This window comes from Lycium barbarum, chromosome 3 (assembly GCF_019175385.1).
Source record: "Lycium barbarum isolate Lr01 chromosome 3, ASM1917538v2, whole genome shotgun sequence".
NCBI lineage: Eukaryota > Viridiplantae > Streptophyta > Magnoliopsida > Solanales > Solanaceae > Lycium > Lycium barbarum.
Window position 1 is genome coordinate 92,297,002 of NC_083339.1, and position 19,278 is coordinate 92,316,279.

General features: G+C 40.5%; 1 protein-coding gene across 1 annotated transcript; it reads left to right on the forward strand.

Annotated features, from left to right (window-relative positions):
• The first annotated feature begins 5,207 nt into the window (after positions 1-5,207).
• Positions 5,208-6,053, forward strand: LOC132631013 (uncharacterized). The gene has a single exon (XM_060346613.1). The coding sequence runs from the start codon at positions 5,208-5,210 to the stop codon at positions 6,051-6,053; it is 846 nt and encodes a 281-aa protein (XP_060202596.1).
• The last annotated feature ends 13,225 nt before the right edge of the window (positions 6,054-19,278 follow it).

The window sequence follows — 19,278 nt, forward strand, 5'->3', positions numbered from 1 at the left end:
ACGGGATTATTTTTGGGATGTGAGACAAGGGCTTTTAATCCCCGATTTTTTAATGAGTGCACGATTACTTGTAAATTTAATTGGTGTAGAAATATTATTGGAGACTAGGGACTAATTAACTATGATTAGATTATTAATTAGGGATTAGTGATTAGTTAAGATTAATTATGCTTTGAGTGGGCCCCACCCGTAATTAAACAAAATAAAAAAAATAAAAAACAACAAATTGGTGAGTCATAGGAGGGGAGCACGTGTCCAAGGGAGGGACACCATATATATATATATATATATGTGTGTGTGTGTGTGTGTGTGTGTCAATGACCAAAGTGAGCAATACATTTTCATTTTACAAGATTTAACTTTAGAGAAAGAGAGATAAAATCATAGCCATGGCTGCCATGCTCTCGGCCAGCCATGGTTCCCAAAAAAAAAATTCTTTTGCTTGCTTGATTAAGTTCCAAGGTGAATTGCAAGTCCAAGGAGGTGATAGCAACATTGGGTATTGAATTGAGGAAGAAGAAATCGTGAAATTGGAGCAAATAAGTGTAGAATTTCGTCCGATTAAATTAAGGTAAAATTTTCTCATTTTATGGTATAATTGTATTAATGGTGTTGTAATGGAAGGATTAAAATTGTATTAGATGAAATTGGACGTAAGAAATAGCATGAATTCGTTGATATTGGGAGTTGTAGTTGTTATGTGGAATTGTTGAGTTGAAAAGATTAAAAGTGTGATTTATGTTCATATGTTGTTGTTTGTGTTGTTGTCATGTTGTCGTTGATATGGCTTCTAAATTTGGAAGAAAGAAGTGTATAACGTATCGTATACAAAGCGTATGTTGGTCTGTTTGGTGTATAATCTTAAATGTTAATGATTTGGATTGGAAAAGGGTTAAGAAAGGTTATTGGATTGTTTGAGTTGTTTATGGGCTGGATTGTAAGGATATGATATGAATATTTCTATTACTGTCGTTGTTGGTATTGCTGTGATAACAAGAGATTAATTGGAAGTTCGGGTTAGGCGAGTTATATAGGGGAAATGCTGTCTGATTTCCGTTAAGATCTTAACTAACAAAATTCTAATCAAGAAAGTATGAACTAAAGAATGATTCCTATAAGCGATTGGTTGTAGATTTATAAGCTAGAAAGTATAGTTTACTAACGATAGCGTTACTTTCATATTAAATAGGCTAAAGGGACGACGAAGCGAACTGGGTTACGGTTAACCTATAACAGGTATGTAAAGCTATCCCTTCTTTCTTTTGGCATGTCTTAGATATAAGTGACATATGATACGAGCTTTGGGGTAATTCTATTCATAAGTTTCGAGTGTGATTCACAATTCTTATTCACTTCTTGATGTTAGAACTCTTAAGGTAATTGAGCTATTGCCTCTCAAGTCTTCTATACGTTGGATGGTAGTCGGTATGTATAAGCTCCTATTCTTAGAGACTCTACGATGACTAATGTCCTTGACTTCCATAAGCTATTTCGTATTATCTTGCTACATGCCTATGATTCATGAGGCTTTATTTGATATAGTCCATAGTGACATTTAAAGGGTACTCAACATGACTATCGCCTTTGATACTCGAGTTTTAGTTATTCCACTTATTCTATTGAGTCTCAGATGATGATTTAGTTGCATGTGGTTACTCATTATATTCTACTCGTGCATACTGTTATTGTGTCGTTCACCGAGTCCCGGGCCGGGTATGTATTCGTGCACAGTTTCACTGCATTGTTCACCGAGTCCCTCACTAGAGGGCCGGGTACGGTATATGTATATGATGATATGATTATGGCACCGAGTCCCATGATGGGCCGGGTATGGTATATGTGTACACGACTTTATTCACCGAGTCCCATAATGGGCCGGGTATGGTATATGATAATGATATGCATAATTTTGTTCCGTAAGGCACAGGTACAGTGATTTCTTGATTATCATACTTGTCTCCTGGAATCTCTACTTCAGTTATGATCTTCCTTAATGCATTTCATGCTTTATATACTCAGTACATATTTCGTACTGACCCCCTTTCTTCGGGGGCTGCGTTTCATGCCCGCAGGTACAGATAGTCGGTTTGGTGACCTTTCAGCATAGGACTTCTACTCAGCTGTCTTGGAGAGCTCCATTGTTCCGGATCCTAGACTTTTGGTACAGATCTTATGATGTATATATATATATGTTTATCCAGGGGTACGGCGGGGCCCTGTCCCGTCATATTTCGCTATCGATACTCTTAGAGGTCTGTAGACATATGTGTGGGTTGTGTATAAGTTTGTTTAGCTGTGTCCATTCGATGTGCTATGGATATGATTTTCTGTAATGGCAGCCTTGTTGGCTTGCGTATGGTGACGATATGTATTGGCAGCCTTGTCGACTTGCGTATCATGTTGATATATTGTGGCAGCCTTGTCGGCTTGCGTATCATATTATGTTCTGATCAGTTTTGACTCCCCAGGAGACTGGTTATTTGGATATATGTATATATGATGACGTTATGAACCTTTGGAGTTCGTTTGCAAGTTTCCATATTGATTTTAGCTTCAATTTGACTATATCTAATAGGTACGTATACGAGTGTCCAGGTCGGGCACTAGTCATGGCCCACGAGGTTGGGTCATGACAATTATGACATGTAACGAAACTGTTGAGCAAAGTACAAATGGCAAACAAGATTACGAAGAATACGATGAAAGCATGATGCCTGAGAATCTTCTGCAAGAAATCGAGCAACTCGAGAATCAGAAGAAACCGAACTTGGAGGAAACTGAGATAGTCAATTTAGGAGACGACAAGACAGTGAAAGAAACCCGGATCAGCATACACTTAGAAGCTGAACGGAAGCAAGAACTGTTGGATTGCTTAAGCAGTATGTTGACGTATTTGCTTGGTCCTACGATGACATGCTCGGGCTGAGCACCGATATTGTCTCTCATAGGCTACCAACTGATCCCACCCGCCCGCCGATCAAGCAAAAGCCAAGGAAGTTCAAGCCCGATTTGAGTTTAACGATCAAAGAGGAAGTCACTAAGCAGATTGAAGCAAATGTCGTAAAGGTTACAAACTACCCTTCCTGGTTAGCCAACATTGTGCCCGTTCCCATGAAGGATGGAAAAATCATGATATGTGTGGATTATCGGGATCTCAACAAAGCTAGTCCTAAGGATGACTTCCCCCTTCCAAACATCCACATACTCATCGATAAATGTGCAAAACATGAGTTGCAATCATTTGTCGATTGCTTTGCAGGATATAATCAGATTTTGATGCATGAAGATGATGCAGAAAAGACGACATTTACCACTCCATGGGGAGTGTACTCCTACCGAGTGATGCCATTTGGCCTCAAGAATGCTGGTGCAACCTACATGAGGGTCATGACTACTTTATTCCATGATATGATTCATAAGGAGATCGAAGTCTACGTGGACGATGTCATTATCAAATCTCGAAGGAGTTTAGATCATTTTGCTGACCTAAGGAAATTCTTTGAACGATTGCAGAGGTACAACTTGAAGTTGAATCCAGCAAAATGTGCGTTTGGAGTTCCTGCTGGGAAATTATTGGGATTCATTGTTAGCAGAAAAGGTATAGAGTTGGATCCATAAACAATCAAGGCAATCCAAGACTTGCCTTCCCCGAAGAGCAGGAAAGATGTAATGAGTTTCCTCGGAAGGCTCAATTACATTAGTCGATTCATCGCACAGTCGACGGTGATTTGTGAACCCATATTTAAGCTGTTGAAGAAAGATGCTGCCACAAAATGGACAGAATATTGTCAGAAGGCCTTCGACAGAATCAAAGAGTACTTGTCCAGTCCACCCGTATTGGTCCCGCCAGAACCGGGAAAACCTCTATTGCTGTACTTGTCCATATTGGATGGTGCGTTTGGATGTGTGTTAGGACAACACGATGAGACAGGGAAAAAGGAGCAAGCCATTTACTACCTAAGCAAGAAATTCACACCGTATGAGGCAAGGTACACTTTGTTGGAACGCACATGCTGTGCTTTGACTTAGATCGCACAAAAGTTGAGGCACTACTTATCTGCGTACACCACGTACCTGATCTCAAGGATGGATCTACTCAAATACATCTTCCAAAAGCCGATGCCCACCGAGAAATTAGCAAAATGGCAGATCTTGTTAAGTGAGTTTGACATCGTGTACATAACTCAGAAGGCCATCAAGGGACAGGCCTTAGCGGATCACCCTGCAGAGAACCCTGTAGACAATGAATACAAGCCGCTTACAACCTATTTTCCTGATGAGGAAGTACTGTTCGCAGGGGAAGATATTTCAGAGCCTTATTCAGGATGGAGGATTTTCTTTGATGGAGCGTCAAATTTTAAAGGAGTCGGAATAGGAGCAGTTTTGATTTCCGAGACGGGTCAGCACTACCCTATCTCGGCAAAGATCAGATTTCCCTGCACGAACAATATGGCGGAATACGAAGCTTGCATCCACGGGCTTAGGATGGCAGTTGATATGAACATCAAAGAACTTTTGGTAATAGGCGATTCTGACCTATTAGTTCATCAGGTACTAGGGGAATGGACCACCAAGAATGTCAAAATTCTTCCATACTTACATTGCGTGAAGGAGTTGTGCAAGAAGTTCAGAGAGATTGACTTCAAGCATGTCCCTCGAATCCAAAATGAGTTTGCTGATGCCCTTGCGACATTGTCACCAATGATCCAACACCCGGACAAGAATTACATCGACCCTATCAAGGTAGAAATACACGATCAGCAAACATATTGTTTTCATGTCGATGAAGAATTGGATGGCCAGCCATGGTACTACGACATTAAGAAGTTGCTCGAGACGAGAGAATATCCGGAAAATGCAACTAACAAACAGAAGCGGACCTTGAGGAGAATGGCAAATCACTTTTTCCTTAACGGAGAAATCCTATACAGGAGGACTTTAGATCTGGGATTGTTAAGATGTGTGGATGCCACTAGGCGACGAGGTTGTTAGAAGAAGTACACGCAGGGACATATGGACCCCACATGAACGGATTCACTTTGGCAAAGAAGATTCTGCGAGCGGGATACTTTTGGACGACTATGGAAAGAGACAGCATTCGCTATGTACAAAAGTGTCATCAATGTCAAGTTCACGGAGATTTCATTCGAGTCCCCCCAAATGAGCTCAATGTAATAGGCTCCCCTTAGCCGTTTGCCGCTTGGGGCATGAATGTGATTGGACCTATCGAACCCACCGCATCAAATGGATATCGCTTCATCCTGGTGTCCATTGATTATTTCACTAAATGGGTCGAAGCTTCAACGTACAAGGCAGTAACAAAGAAGGTGGTAACAGATTTTGTTCGCAACAATATAATTTGCCGATTTGGGATTCCAGAGTCAATCATCACAGATAATGTGGCCAATCTCAACAGCGATCTTATGAGAGAGACTTGTGAAAAGTTTAGGATTTCCCACCGAAAGTCCACAGCTTATCGACCACAGATGAATGGAGCAGTCGAGGCTGCAAATAAGAACATCAAGAAGATCTTAAGGAAGATAACAGACAGTCACAGGAAGTGGCATGAAAAGTTTCCATATGCTTTGCTTGGTTACCGTACCACTGCTAGAACATCCACAGGAGCAACTCCTTATATGTTGGTCTATGGTTCTGAAGCTGTGATACCCGCAGAAGTAGAGATACCGTCTCTAAGGATTATCCAAGATGTTGGTTTGGACGATGCAGAATGGATACGTAGTAGACACGAACAGTTGATGCTCATTGATGAGAAAAGGATGGACGCTGTCTGTCATGGTCAGCTTTATCAGAACAGGATGTCCAAGGCATTTAACAAGAGAGTAAGTACTAGGAAATTCGAACCAGGGCAGTTGGTTTTAAAGCGAATATTTCCTCATCAGGATGAAGCTAAAGGGAAATTCGCACCAAATTGGCAAGGTCCATACGTGGTTCATCGAGTGCTTTCAGGAGGAGCATTGATTTTGGCAGAAATGGATGGTAAAGTAAGCACGAAGCCCATCAACTCAGACTCGATCAAGAAGGACTACATCTGAAAGACATTCAAGCTAGCTTTTTCTTTTCCGTTGTAATTTGCATTTTTCTATTGTAACAGAACTACGCTGACCTAACTTCCCACGGTGGGATACGTAGGCAACCCACATCGTATCCAGTCTCTTGTAATAGAAAATCCCAAAAACATTATCTTCATGTAACTGGAACTACGATTTGACCTGACTTCCCACGGTGGGATACGTAGTCAATCCCCACCGGATTCGGTCCCTTTATTAATCTTCTTTTCTATTGTAATTGAACTACGTTACGACCTGATTCCGTTTGGATACGTAGGCAGCCTGAGTCAGGCTCGGTCATTGCTTTATTTTACCCTTCTATTGTAATTGAACTACGTTACGACCTGATTCTATTTGGATACGTAGGCAGCCTGAGTCAGGCTCGGTCACATCACATTACATATTATTTTCTTTTCATTTGTACCAACGAACTATGTACAGACCTGATTCCTATTTGGGATACGTAGGCAACCTAAAAAGGTTCGGTCATACCCTTAGGAAACCTTTTATTTGTAATGTAACTATAGATTAGGATCGGTCTCATCGTCCAAGACATCGCGACACTTGGCTTGAATACGAAGAAGCGTCATCAGAGGAACAGACTATGCAAAGACACCGTTTGGATGCGGGCGCCGGAATGGAGAAGCTCAATGCGTTTCGGAACATGTCATAATCTAAAAAAATGATAAGTTTTATCACATTTATATGTAGTACATATACATGCATATCCGATTTCTAAAATACCATATTTTCTTTTTCTCTCAAAGTGCATTTACGTATTTTTTCACCTACCAAGTCTCCGAACAGAGATCTCCGCAACCAAAGAAGCTCAAAGGATTCAAGTGACAAGTCTAGGGCCACGATCGACACAAATCAACACCCCCTCCCAAACTAAGAATTTTTATTTGAGTACAGGATTGACAGGAATTAGGACAAGATGACATCGAAGCGAGCTTCCCGTGGAGACGTCACAAGATCCATCACTACACCATGAGCCAAAATAACCTTCTCCTATTTTATTTTGTTATCTTGGCTTATTCATCTCTGAGTGTTCCATTTAAATTTGCAGGTATCTCCAGAAGCAGGGTCAAGGTCGATTATTCGAGAAATGGGGGCCCCCGTAGTAGCCTTGTTCCTTAATAATAACTCCGCCAATCGGAGATCTACCTTCTAACTGCGTTAAATAACTCTGCCAACCGGAGATGCAATATAACAGTGACTAACTCCGCCAATCAGAGATCTACAATCTAACTGCGACTAACTCCGCCAATCGGAGATACGATCTAACTGCGACTAACTCCGCCAATCGAAGAGACAATCTAACTGCGACTAACTTCGCCGGTCAGAGATACCATCTAATTGCGTCAACTAACTTCGCCAATCGAGGATACCGTCTAACAACGCCAATTACCCCGCCAATCGGGGACCACCGTCTAACTTCGTCAACAACTCCGCCGATCGGAGATTTTTACTTTACATTACAGTTGCTCCGCCGATCGGAGATTTTTACTTTACATTACAGTTGCTCCGCCAATCGGATATTTTTACTTTACATTACAGTTGCTCCGCCAATCGGAGATTTTTACTTTATATTACAGTTGCTCCGCCAATCGGAGATTTTTATTTTACATTACAGTTGCTCCGCCAGCCGGAAGCCTTTTCATTACAGTTGCTCCGCCAGCCGGAAGATTTACATTACACTCACTCTGCCAGCCGGAAGCCTCTACATTACAGTTGCTCCGCCAGCCGGAAGCTTTACATTTCAGTCGCTCCACAAATCGGTGCTTGCAATTCTAGTTTGTCTACAATCCCTTCCTTTATTTCCTTATGTTATTATTACATTATAACTTTGAACTGCACAGGTATCTTTACATTTTTTGCGGATGAACACAATACAACGTGGAACTATCTCTGCCATAGCGAACTGAGGCGCCCCGCTTGATGAGAACATCAAACTCACAAGCTAGAGTCAATGAATCCGCTCTCCGCTTTAGCTCGCCAACCGGTTTTTCTTTCATTTTTTTTAGAAGTCACTTCTTTTGAGAATCTACATTCTAGAAACACAGTCAAATTCTTCCGCATCCTAAGGTCGTCATAATGCGATACTGGGACAATTCTGAGGGTCAGTCCCCTACGACGAGCTGATATGATCCTATGACAGCACATAGATGCATTCGTGTAGAGACTCGCTTATGGGTGTGTTGCGGCCGCCACATTTCTAATCAAGAAGCTGCAAAAGTATGTCCCGTCATCAGAAAGACCTTTTTCATCAGCAATCGTTCCCAAAATTTGACCACATCTTCCTAACAACATCTAGTGTCACCATAATTCGACACAGGGACAAAATTTCGAGGATTCCTAAAAAAAAATAAAAAATTCTTCTCGTTTTCTTTAAAACACATCTGAATTAATTACCATCCTCTTCAATACGTAGGGGACTCAGAGTCAATCTAGTCATATTCCATTCTAGCTATTTTCGCTCATGCTGAAACCACAACCCTTTCCATCTCCGAGACCTCGTGTTACCATAACTACAACACTGGGACAAATTTTTGAGAGTCACTCAGAAATATTTCAACAACTCAATCTTCCAAATCTCCAATAAAACTATTATCCCCTGTCCATGACAAGAGAATCAGTGTCCTCATAATTTCAGACACTGTGGCAAAATTTTGAGGTCCTCTCAAAATCTTATCGTCTTCTTGTTCGAACTACATTGACCTGATTCTCTTATGACCCGAGATATGTAGGCTACTCAAGAACCAGAGTTCGGTTGAATTCATAAACTCACCTCTCGATTCACAAAAGAATTACTCCCTTTTGTAGTTATACTCTTTCCAAACCCAATCTGATGTTCTCGTCGGGACAAAATCGGGTTTACGTTAACGTCTTCGTCCAAAGACTCTTTCATTATCCTTGGTCGAAGAGGGACAAGATATTGACACCCAATTTTGGCTCTCCTTTCTTGTTTAATTAATTTCACTATGCTTATCAGTCGTGAAAATTCCCCAGAAATGAGTTTGGAATATTTTCACTAATTACTACACTATTTTTAAGATATTATTTCTCTAAAACTAAGAAAGATTTCTATCGTTTCTTAAAAAAAAACAAAACATCATTATTATTTTATATATATAATTAAAAAAAATTACTAAACATCATGCTTTACAATTAAATCACTCAAAAATAGTGTTGATATTCCTATATCAATATTTGCGTTGACATTTTTCCTTTAATCCTATTTATTACTATGTTAATCATCGTTTATTCTATTTTAAACTAAATATGTATATTAAATTACTTGTATTATAATTTTCATATGTACACATTTTTGAGAATTAATTAGGACAAAGAAGCATATTTTAATTAGTTCAAAATGGAAAGGAACTGGGATGATTAAATTCATCTATTGAATTGGGCCAAACCAAAACCCAACCGCCCCAACTCTAAGCCCAACCACCTCTAGCCCAATTCCCTACAGACCCGAACCGCCCCAGCCCAAAACCCCATTGACCCGACCCGACCCAACACCTAAAACTAAGTCTTCAACTTTTCTTTTCATTCTAACTAAACAACCAAACCAGCCCTTTCTCTCCCAAAGAGATGACCTAGCCGTCACCACCACCCCACCCCCATCTCGTCACTTCCATCACTTCACCGCCACCGCACCCATCGGACCACCGGACGAACTCTTGCTCCGACATCACCCATCTCCTATCGCCTATCACCTATCACCTTTTCCCTTTTTCTTTGAAGACGTTTCCAAAAGCTGTGAGGGAGAGATTCTTAAATCCTTCGGTCTGGGAGATAATCGTCCTTCAATTCGATGAACAATGGCAAGAACCACCATACTCTACACCCCAACGACCTTTTCCCTTCCCAATCAGTCTGAAAAGGTGAGACTTTTCACTCCTTTCACCATCTCATCTGTTGAAAAAGTCATTTTTTTTCCCTATTGGATTCGAAATTCAAAGGCAAAAGTTTCTTGAAGAAGCTGTTGAAACGTTCCCATTTTTCAGCTATTAATACGGCCCCTCTATGGGCTGTTAAGGGGCAGAGATCAATCGAAAAAAAAAAACCTTCACTTTCACAAAGTTCAGAGAAAATACTTAGGCTTCAGTTTTTAACTAGTCGCAACAACAAAAACTATTCCGAGTGGATTCAGAGACTCGACGACGACAATAGGCTCAGTTCGCTGTCACAAAGAAGGTAATTCTTAAAGTCCCTTCTTTTTGATTCCTGCCTTCATTTTAAATTGATAGGTGTTAAATATGTTTCTTTGTTTATCTGTTTCAGTTTTGGTTGGATTAGTTTATGTAATGTTAATTACAAGGTTTGAGATAGGTGTTTTGGGTTGTATACTGGTGTAATATAAGCTGCTAACAAGACTTGACCCTAATTCTGATGAGTTCTTTCAGTGTTGCTATAAGAATTTAGTTATAAATTAAGTGTTTTGAACTCAAAGTATTCACTGTTTAAGCATAGCTAGGTAAATAATCACTCCAGGCTTTACTTTTGGTTCAATATGCAGATTAAGGATGTCCTGGTCTAAGTCACACTGTTGGTTGAGCTCAAGTTAACGATTATGTAAAGCTTATGTATTGGTCTAGCATACATTGTGAATCTTTGCTTGTTAACATTTAGACTCCATTTCTTCACTGATTTGAAATGCAAGATGGAACTGTTTTGAGTTAAATTCTATTTTGAAAACTTTTTTTTATGGTATTCTTTCGTGGAGTTTCTGGTTTGGTAAACTTGAGAGTTAGGTTGAGTCTGGATGAGTAGATGCTACATTAGGCTTCAGCATTGTTAAAATACCTCTTTAAGGTATTTGTATGCCCTGAAAATCTTGATATACATATGTATGGTTTTAAACTTGATTAGTAATGTCTTGTATTTGGCTCTGCATCACTGTTTGGGGAGCCTTTTTGTCCTGGAGAAGGACTCTTCTGAGCATTTAAATGAAAGAGTATTATGCCTCTGTGTGTTTGAAACCTGGTTGCTAAAGTACTTATTATTCTCAGTCCTAGTTTTTTTTTTCAGAAGAGAGCTGTTGTATTATTTTATTATTTTTGGGGACTATACTTAAGTAAACAGGGAGGGATCATTGTTGACATACTACCTGTTATTTTGGAATCATGTTTCTAGCTTGAAAAACCAAAATTTGATGCTTTCTGCTAAAAATAGCCCTGTTTTGGTTGAGTGGCCTCTCTTTGAATTGATATTTGGTTTGAAAGAAGCAATTCTTGTTTGTCTTGATTTTCAATACTGTTAATAGATAGTAACTAAGGGAAAGGAGATAGTTCATCACTATGTAAAGATAAGATAAAAATCCAAGTTCATATGTGTAATTGAGGTCTGCCAAGAATCACTTAGAAGGTTAAATGCTCTTAGACATCCCTGTAAGTGTAAACAAATTCAAAAGGATCCATAAAAAGAGTTAGGATCCTGGAAGTATAACATATGTGCCCTTAAGTTGTTTTTTTTTTAAAAATGACTAAGGGGCCACTAGTCAACTGATGAATCAGTTTGATTGAGGATAGTGGTCTTAATAGGATAAAAAGATATTTTCATAAAGGATAGGGTGATGCTGTGGAAGGTTCAAGGCTAGAATACTTAAAATATGTATATAGCTTGAGTCTGAGTTCACACCTGGATTCATACAGATAATTGTTCTTCTTCATCATTTGCACATGGTCAATGACTTCATGAATTTGTCCTATTGGTTGAAATATAGGAGTACTCAATATATGCCCTGTACCTGTGTGTTATTTTATGACCAAATTGTTCTTTGTCCAGCAAGTGTTGGGGAGTCATCTCTGTCTTGATTACCTGATATGACAATACACTAGAAATTGATAAATGGTTTAAAACAAGACTGTTTGGCTGCTAAATGGGATTCGGTAATAATAAGTTTAAGGCCACACTAAACATCTAATCTAATCCCAAAGACTCTAAGAGGCTATCACTTAATTTTAGGGTGAGGTAAAGGGGAAATCTTGAGTCTGTTAACCGTTTAAACAACCAGAATATGATTCTTGAGTCTGTTAACAGTTTCTGGGATCTAGCCTAAGTAGAATTCACAATTGGCTAAAGAGTTGGTTCTAATGATAATCATTCTTCTCTTAAACATGAGGTTGCTTTAAATATAGTTAGGAATTATTTTGGTCCCTCTTTGTTGTAGGCTGAGTTTAAGGACCCTCATATTATCATAATAATTTGGTAACTCTAGCTACTGTGATTAAGAGCTAGTTATAGCTAGTTTGAGTTGATGTAGAGGTAGTATACCCTTTTCATTTCCAGTTCATTGTTTTTAAATCTTGTGAAGGTGTGTATTATTTGTTTTGTTATTAGTTAGTTTAGTTGCAAGTAATTAATTAGGTTATGTGATTAGTTGTTATTACCATTAGCCTATTACTAATGTGAATCTCCTGTCACTATCAGTAATATGATTTGTTTAGATAGCATACTGTTGGTTTTTTTTTCTTTTTTTTTCTTAGTGATTAATGTTGGTTAACTGACTATTTGAACTATTTAAGAATGCAATACAGAGGGAATACTAAAAATTAAAAACAAATCATCCTTTTGTGTCACTGTTATGAAATGTAATGAGCTTTTATGTAGTTTTAAACTCAAATGCATCAGTTTGGGTGGTGGCACTAAAAGTTCCCTCTCTTATTGTGAGCATGAGCATAAGCTTTGTTTAGAGTTGTATAGAGATCTGTTTGGGTTTAGTTTTTGCCTCTCCTTGTGTTACACCAAGGAAAATTTTCCGTTACTGCGCAAGAGAAGGAACTTGTGATGAATATGAGTGCATGATGTCCATGAGCAAGAAACGACGTTTGATGACCTTAGGCGAGATTTTGAAAGTATCCGATGGGAGACGAGAAAGTTGGCTAAGTTAAGATGAGATAAAAGGTGGGCAATGCATGTGCATGGACGAGGATGATTAAAATGAGAAGTCTAAGCAATATGGGAAGTTGCAGAAAATCATTCAGCTCAGTGGTCGTATAGCACAATACGGCCCGTAGAGTGAATTACGGACCGTATAGTGCGATCGTCCCCCAGCTTGTCAAAAATCTCAACCTTCTGTAAGTTGTGAAAATGGTTAAATACGACTTGGAGGACGGCCCGTAAACTAGTTTACGGACCGTAAACCTCGGTCGTAAAGTGCCATGTCCCTTAGCAAAACTTTCTGTTTTTTTGAAAAGTTTAAAAACGATCGCGGAGGACGGACCGTAAACCACAATACGGTCCGTAAACTGCGATATACGACCACTGTTCATCCCGACAATTTTTCATTAAAGACCAGATTTTGAATTAATAAAAGGGGCCAAGGCTTCATTTCATCTCATTTCTCACCCACACAACTCAAGAACACCCTAGAACATTCTTCAAACACTTCATCCATAGAAATTCAAGGAGAATCAAAGGAAACCTAAGACCATCAACACCAAATCCATGCAACAAGAGTATGAAATGCTAGTAAAGGCTATCTACCTCAAGAAATCTCAAGAAAGGTGAAGTAGGGTTTTGGTGCAAAGAAGGTATTACTACTCAAGGCTTATTCAACCATCAACTAAGGTAAGTTTCATGACTTTGGTATGTTGTTTAAGGTGTTGGAAGGCTAAGATGCTTGAGATATAGAAATAACATGGAAAATGGGTTTTTAAAGAATGTGTAGTGTCACAATTGAGTGGTAGTTGGATGGAAATCATGAAAGTTGATATGATATGATTATGAATACATTATAAATGATGTTCAGACTACGAACTAAGTGTGATGTGCGAGAAATGTGACGATTAGCTAAAACCATAAAAATGTGGGGAAATTGGAGGAAAATGGTGGATTTGTGTAAGGTACATAAATGATGAATGTTGCTTGTGATATTATGAGTATTGTTGTAAATGTTTGGGAGTTGAGATAGAACGGGGGAAAAGTGGTAAAAACAAAGGGAACGCCGCCCAATTTTCTCTATAGGTAACGATGCGTTTTCATAATCGATTAACTAACATTAGTCCAAAATTCTCTCGTGAAGGTAACGACGCGATATCAAAAGGGGACAAGTGGGCGATAGCTCAGATAAACGACGAAGGTATGTTGAGGCTCGTCTCCTTCTTTCAAAGGCATGAATCTTATGTTACGATTTCATAAACTCTTTCATGATCTCCTTGTTTTCAATAAAGTTATAGTTCTACGATTCCAATGCTTAATTCCTTTCTTGATAACCCGTAAATGTCTATCAAATACCCGTAACCTTCAAAGCAATAGTTTGCGATTTTGTAAGCTCTTATGACGACAATGATGAAAATATTTTATCACAACGGCAATGATGCCGAATAGGAAAGTATTTTTCTATGATGACTACGATGAGAATGATTTCACGCTAAAGGTTCCAAATCATGATTTCAATGATGATATAAGAATGTTGAGCTGTTCTTAATTCCTCAATTTTATTCACAGATAGATGACTATTTTAAGACTCCAAAGTACATGAGCTGACACCTTGCGAGATTTATGATTTAATTCTATGTTCTCCTAATGTCACTCTTCATTGATAGTCCCGCCTTATAATAGTTGTTCCTTCAAGGCGAGACAAAGTTATGACGAGTAGTCCATAATTCATAATCGGAGGTTACTGACCTTACGTCACTCCGATGGAGTTATAGCTTTTCCTTGGGTTCTCCTGCATGCTATGTATATGATATAAGTATATGATATGTATATGTACACAGGGGATATGGGGAAAGGTGAGGCGCTATAGACGCATAGCCACCTGATCAGCTGGCATATCATGATTTCATCGCGGACGCGGGGTGCCCGGACGCGGGGTATATGGGTTATGGATCGGGCCGTACGTTTCTCGGCACTAACATATTATAATTATGGATCGGGCCGTACGTTCCTCGACACTAACATATTGTAATGATATGAGGATCGGGCTGCACGTTCCGCAGCAAAGTATTAATAAGCATGCATGGATCCGCCTTAAGAGGCAAGCAGATATCAGTTATTTTCTTGTTCTACTTTACCTTATTACTCTTACCATATCTATTGATGCATGCCTTACATACTCAGTACAATGTTCGTACTGACATCCTTTTCTTTGGATGCTGTGCTCATGCCCACAGGCAGACAGGGAGACGTCGCAGATCCGTAGGAGCCATCCGCAGATTACAGGAGCACTCCATTTTTTTCCCGGAGGTGCTAATTGGTTGCCCTTTTTGTGTACATTGTATATGTCATTTACTAGAGGCTCGTAGATGCTAGGTGTGGGTTATGTGGTTCCACGATATGGATAGTATGTATGTGTATAAGTTTATTGAAACATGTTCTTGTATTAAAGCAGTATATTTTTGTAACGCAAAATCCGATACTTCTTAGAGTTGACAGGAAATCGATGAATGATGGTTAAATAGGTTAAGGGAGTAGTAGTGCGAGCGGTGCTCGGCGGTTAGCCCTGGGTACCCGTCACTGCCCCCAGCTGGGTCGTGACAGAAGTGGTATCAGAGCAGTTCGTCCTAGGAAGTGTCTACGAGCCGTGTCTAGTAGTCTTGTTTATCGGTGTGTCGTGCACCACATCTATAAACAAGAGGCTACCGGGCATTTAGGAAAGTTGACCATCCTTCTTCTTAATAGATCGTGCGATAGAGCTGTGTCATAAGATTATTTTTCTTCTAACGGTGCGTTATAAATTTCAGCTAAGCGGATGAAAAGAAAAGTTACGGCGGCCCAGAAGGGCAAGATGGTGATTGAAGAAAGGCTTGATCGAGAGCCGTCTATAGATATAAAGGAAGGTGGACCCCAGAATAAGGCCCCACCTCGATGTTCCCATACTCCGTCCACATTTGAGGATCAGAGGGGAGCCTCGACCTTAGCTCCAGCACCCCCCGTTCCTTCGCAAGATACCGCGGGCCAAGAGATGAGACAGGCTGTTCTTCTACTGACTCAATTGGTAGCCGCTCAAGCTCAGCGGCGAGATGGGGGTCCCGATAATAGGGATTGGGGAAAGGGATCTAATTCTGTAAGGACCGATCATGAGTTGAGAGGTGCTCCTTCGCGGTTTCCTGGACCCAGATTCGACGGATCTACTTATTCAAGGTCACCCGAGAGTCTCAGAGTTTCTAGTCCCCGAATTTGGAGTGGTTCTGACCCGAAGAGATCCTCGGTACCACGATGTGCTCAGTGCCGCAGGTTACATTGGGGACCATGTCGACGGGGCTCGGACGTATGTTATGCCTGTACTCGGCCAGGTCATGTAAAACGAAATTGTCCATCGCTACGTGGTAAAAGTGAGGTTCGGACTACGGGAATGGTAATGGGATCTTCATCATCGGCGCGCCCCCCAAGGCCAGGGCCACGGATGCTCGTAAGCAGTGGTAGAGATCGAAGAACGCCCAGTCCAAGTGGATCCCAGCACCATATCCAGGCATTGGTCGAACGACCGGATTTTGAGTCTTCCCCTGACATTGCTCCAGGTATATTGTTAGCACCTTTTATGATTAATGCGAATACATGTGCAGATAATCCATATGGTAAATGTTATATGACTAACTAAAAAGGATAACAGGTTAAGTGCGTCTACTTCGTGAGGCTATCCTATGTTATAAGCACGTAACGAGAATTGTAATGTAAAGTATAGTAAGGAAACGCCTAAGGGCATGTTCAGCTTTATATGAATGCGAGCGTGAAACCGGCAAGCGAACCGGGGAGCAGTAAATGAGAAAGGTTGAAGGACCTTGATAGGGAAAGCTCAGTGCAGGAATTCCTCAATGACCAAGATAATAGCCAACAAAGAGGGAGGAGTTAACCTGAGAGAGAATCCGAGAAAAAGGATACAGTGAGGTAGCAGTAGCTGTGATCGGTATAATTAAGAGTATGGGTGATATCCTTAGTTGGGTGTAAAAGACCCAGATTACAGTGAAGATGAATAACGGAACAGGACAATTAGTAGGCGGGGAGTCAACGTGATCGGAGTGAGAGGGGATGATTAGAACAAATAGGGTATTCTTAGCACCAAGGGAAGGATTGACAAGGTGGTATATCCTAAGGGACAAAGCAGTATTAAGTTAAGAAAATGGCTTCTCATACGAAGGGTCGAAGATCGATTATAAAACGGGAGGAAATAAAATAAGTCGGACAGGAAGGATAAGAGCGAGAGCATAGCAAGAAGTAAATAGGCGAAGTATGCGTGCCTAAGGGATAGTGTGTGGTAATTAAAGGAGGAAGTATTCCCTACGAATGTCCTATACCAAGTTGGCACAAGTAAAGTATATGAACTAAAGGGCGAAAGAGGAGAAGATAACCAGGAGCTATGAATTTATTCTACGAAGATGATGCGATGGAGTAGAGTTACAATTAATAACGATAGTGATACAAGGTGATTATGAAACTAGTGTCAAGGGGAATTAGGAGTAAAAGAATAGAAGGTAAGGGGCGTAGTAGCGGCGTAAAAGACCTAGGTCCTAGAGAAATGAAGGTGGCGTTACGAGCAAATTTTGAGTGCCGGAAAAGAGGGCAAGTGACACTAGATGGGTGGCATGGATGGCTAGACCTACTACTAATGTAGGCGTCCCTATGGGGCAGGAAGTTGCTAAGTGGAGCGGATGTGGATACAGACTCACAACTATTGGATGGGCTAAGTAAAATACATTTTAGCTCGGGTTGCTATATCGGGTGCGTTATTTGGTTACAAGACTGTAAGGTGAGTACGCTAAGACTTCACACATAAATTGTTCTAGCCGTAGATCATGGGGAACGGTATGAGCAAGATATAGTGTGGACAGAAGTACGTGAATTTAAGATTTACAGGTACGAGTAAAACCCTTAAAAGGGGGGAAGCGAATAGAAAAGATATCGGAGTGAAGGTTGAAGTGACGAACCCTACGGGAGCATATTAACTAAAGGCGGTAGAGTGAGGTGACATCCAAAAGCAAGAAGAAGAAGAAGGGCCGTGAGTCGGTAAGGATGGTGGAGCATCGACGACAGGTGGGGGTGGACCCACAGATCTTCAAGATTACATCACCTCCCCGTCCCTCTAAATTACAAATCTCAGATGAACTTTTAGCGAAATACAAGGTCGATCGGTGAAACGTTGTGCCCTTAAGGTTCTAAGCGGCGCAAATGGGGGAAGGAAACTACGGGGGTGTGACATGGCTGAAAAAGAGTTGGAATCAGTTTAAGGAGTACTATTCAATTGGTTGTGGTTGCCTATTCTTTCAGTAGGATGAAAACTCTCATTTCTCTGTCCTCATATCTGATTTAATTGCTTCTGGGATCGAATACTCTCCTAGCCACAAATGAGGATATTACACCGGACAGAGTTGTAAATATAGTGGGTGATGGTGGTTACACGGAGAAGGCATGCCGGCTTGAGACTCAGAATAAGTTATGGGATTAGCACGGATTTTACTATGGGGCTACCCTGTTCTCGGGACAAAGACGTTGACGGGAAAGTCGTGTGAATGATGTTGATATCTATATGAACATGGCCATGGACATGATGTGCAAACGAGTGTGATTGTGAGTACAAATATAGATATGGATATATGTATATGGATAGATGTGTACGAATGCGAATCGCACTAAAGGATTATGTAACTTGTAGGTATTTATACGCCGCCAAGGAAACTAAGTGTGTACTTAGACGAGGAGTAAAAGGTAAAACAAGGATGGTGGAGTCATAATACTCCGAACAGGAAAAAAAAAACACATGGTGAACTAAGTTGGAGCGTTGAGTGGAGATTATGGTTAGGGGCAAATAGGACAATCACCTGGAATATGGCAACTTACGAGAGCGATCTAATCACTGAATGAAGGGGGAGTTTGGTTTCCGATGCATTAGACCCTGTAAGAATGCATGCAACAGGCGAGGTAGCTTAACTCAAAGTCAGGGGCAAATCAATAACCGGGAAGAAATGACCGGGGAAGCGGAAGAGAGTGTGAGGTCCAATTACCCACGTTTATTCCAATCCCCAAAAGAGATTCAAGATGACACGTCGACGATATAAGGTATGTATGTTTTAAATTTTTATGTTTTGGTCGTGTGTGGCCATAGAGGAATTGTTATTGTGGTGTAGCCCCGTGAGGCGGAAATATTATGGGTTGTTGTGGCAGGTGAGTAGTGTCAATTTACAAAGGAGACTCTGGCAAAATTTTCCTAGAATTCCCGAGTATTTTAACATTCGAGGACGAATGTTCCAAAAGGGGG

Coding starts and splice junctions, on each gene's coding strand:
- LOC132631013 (XM_060346613.1), top strand. CDS start 5,208: ATGAATGTGATTGGACCTATCGAACCCACCGCATCAAATGGATATCGC.